Source organism: Temnothorax curvispinosus, unplaced genomic scaffold, assembly GCF_003070985.1.
Source record: "Temnothorax curvispinosus isolate PA1 unplaced genomic scaffold, ASM307098v1 QBEX01013043.1, whole genome shotgun sequence".
NCBI classification, from domain to species: Eukaryota; Metazoa; Arthropoda; class Insecta; order Hymenoptera; family Formicidae; genus Temnothorax; species Temnothorax curvispinosus.
Window position 1 is genome coordinate 287 of NW_020222823.1, and position 233 is coordinate 519.

The window sequence follows — 233 nt, forward strand, 5'->3', positions numbered from 1 at the left end:
AAGGAACCGATTTACAAAGTTTGACCTAAATTGGAGCACAGACGTTTACGGAAGTTTTGCCTTAATTACTAAGGAACAATACTAATATTTGTGACATTTACCTCTGCTGATCTTCTTGATTTTCAGAACCTCGCCCATGTCTATCATTGTGAAAACTTGTGGACGCATAACTTTCTGCAGTTACAGGTTGTCGTATTGTTGCCATACCAGCATATCTGAGTTAACAGAAATTG

The 233-nt window shown here is 37.8% G+C and overlaps 1 protein-coding gene across 1 annotated transcript in view; it reads right to left on the bottom strand.

The window, feature by feature from the left end:
- Nucleotides 1-101: 101 nt before the first annotated feature.
- LOC112463120 overlaps nucleotides 102-233 on the bottom strand; it is a gene marked incomplete at its 3' end in the record, with an annotated part of 1,279 nt that continues 1,147 nt past the window's right edge. The window contains exon 2 of the mRNA XM_025029316.1: nucleotides 102-215. Within this exon, the coding sequence (XP_024885084.1) occupies nucleotides 102-215 (114 nt within the window). The remainder of the gene's footprint in view (nucleotides 216-233) is intronic.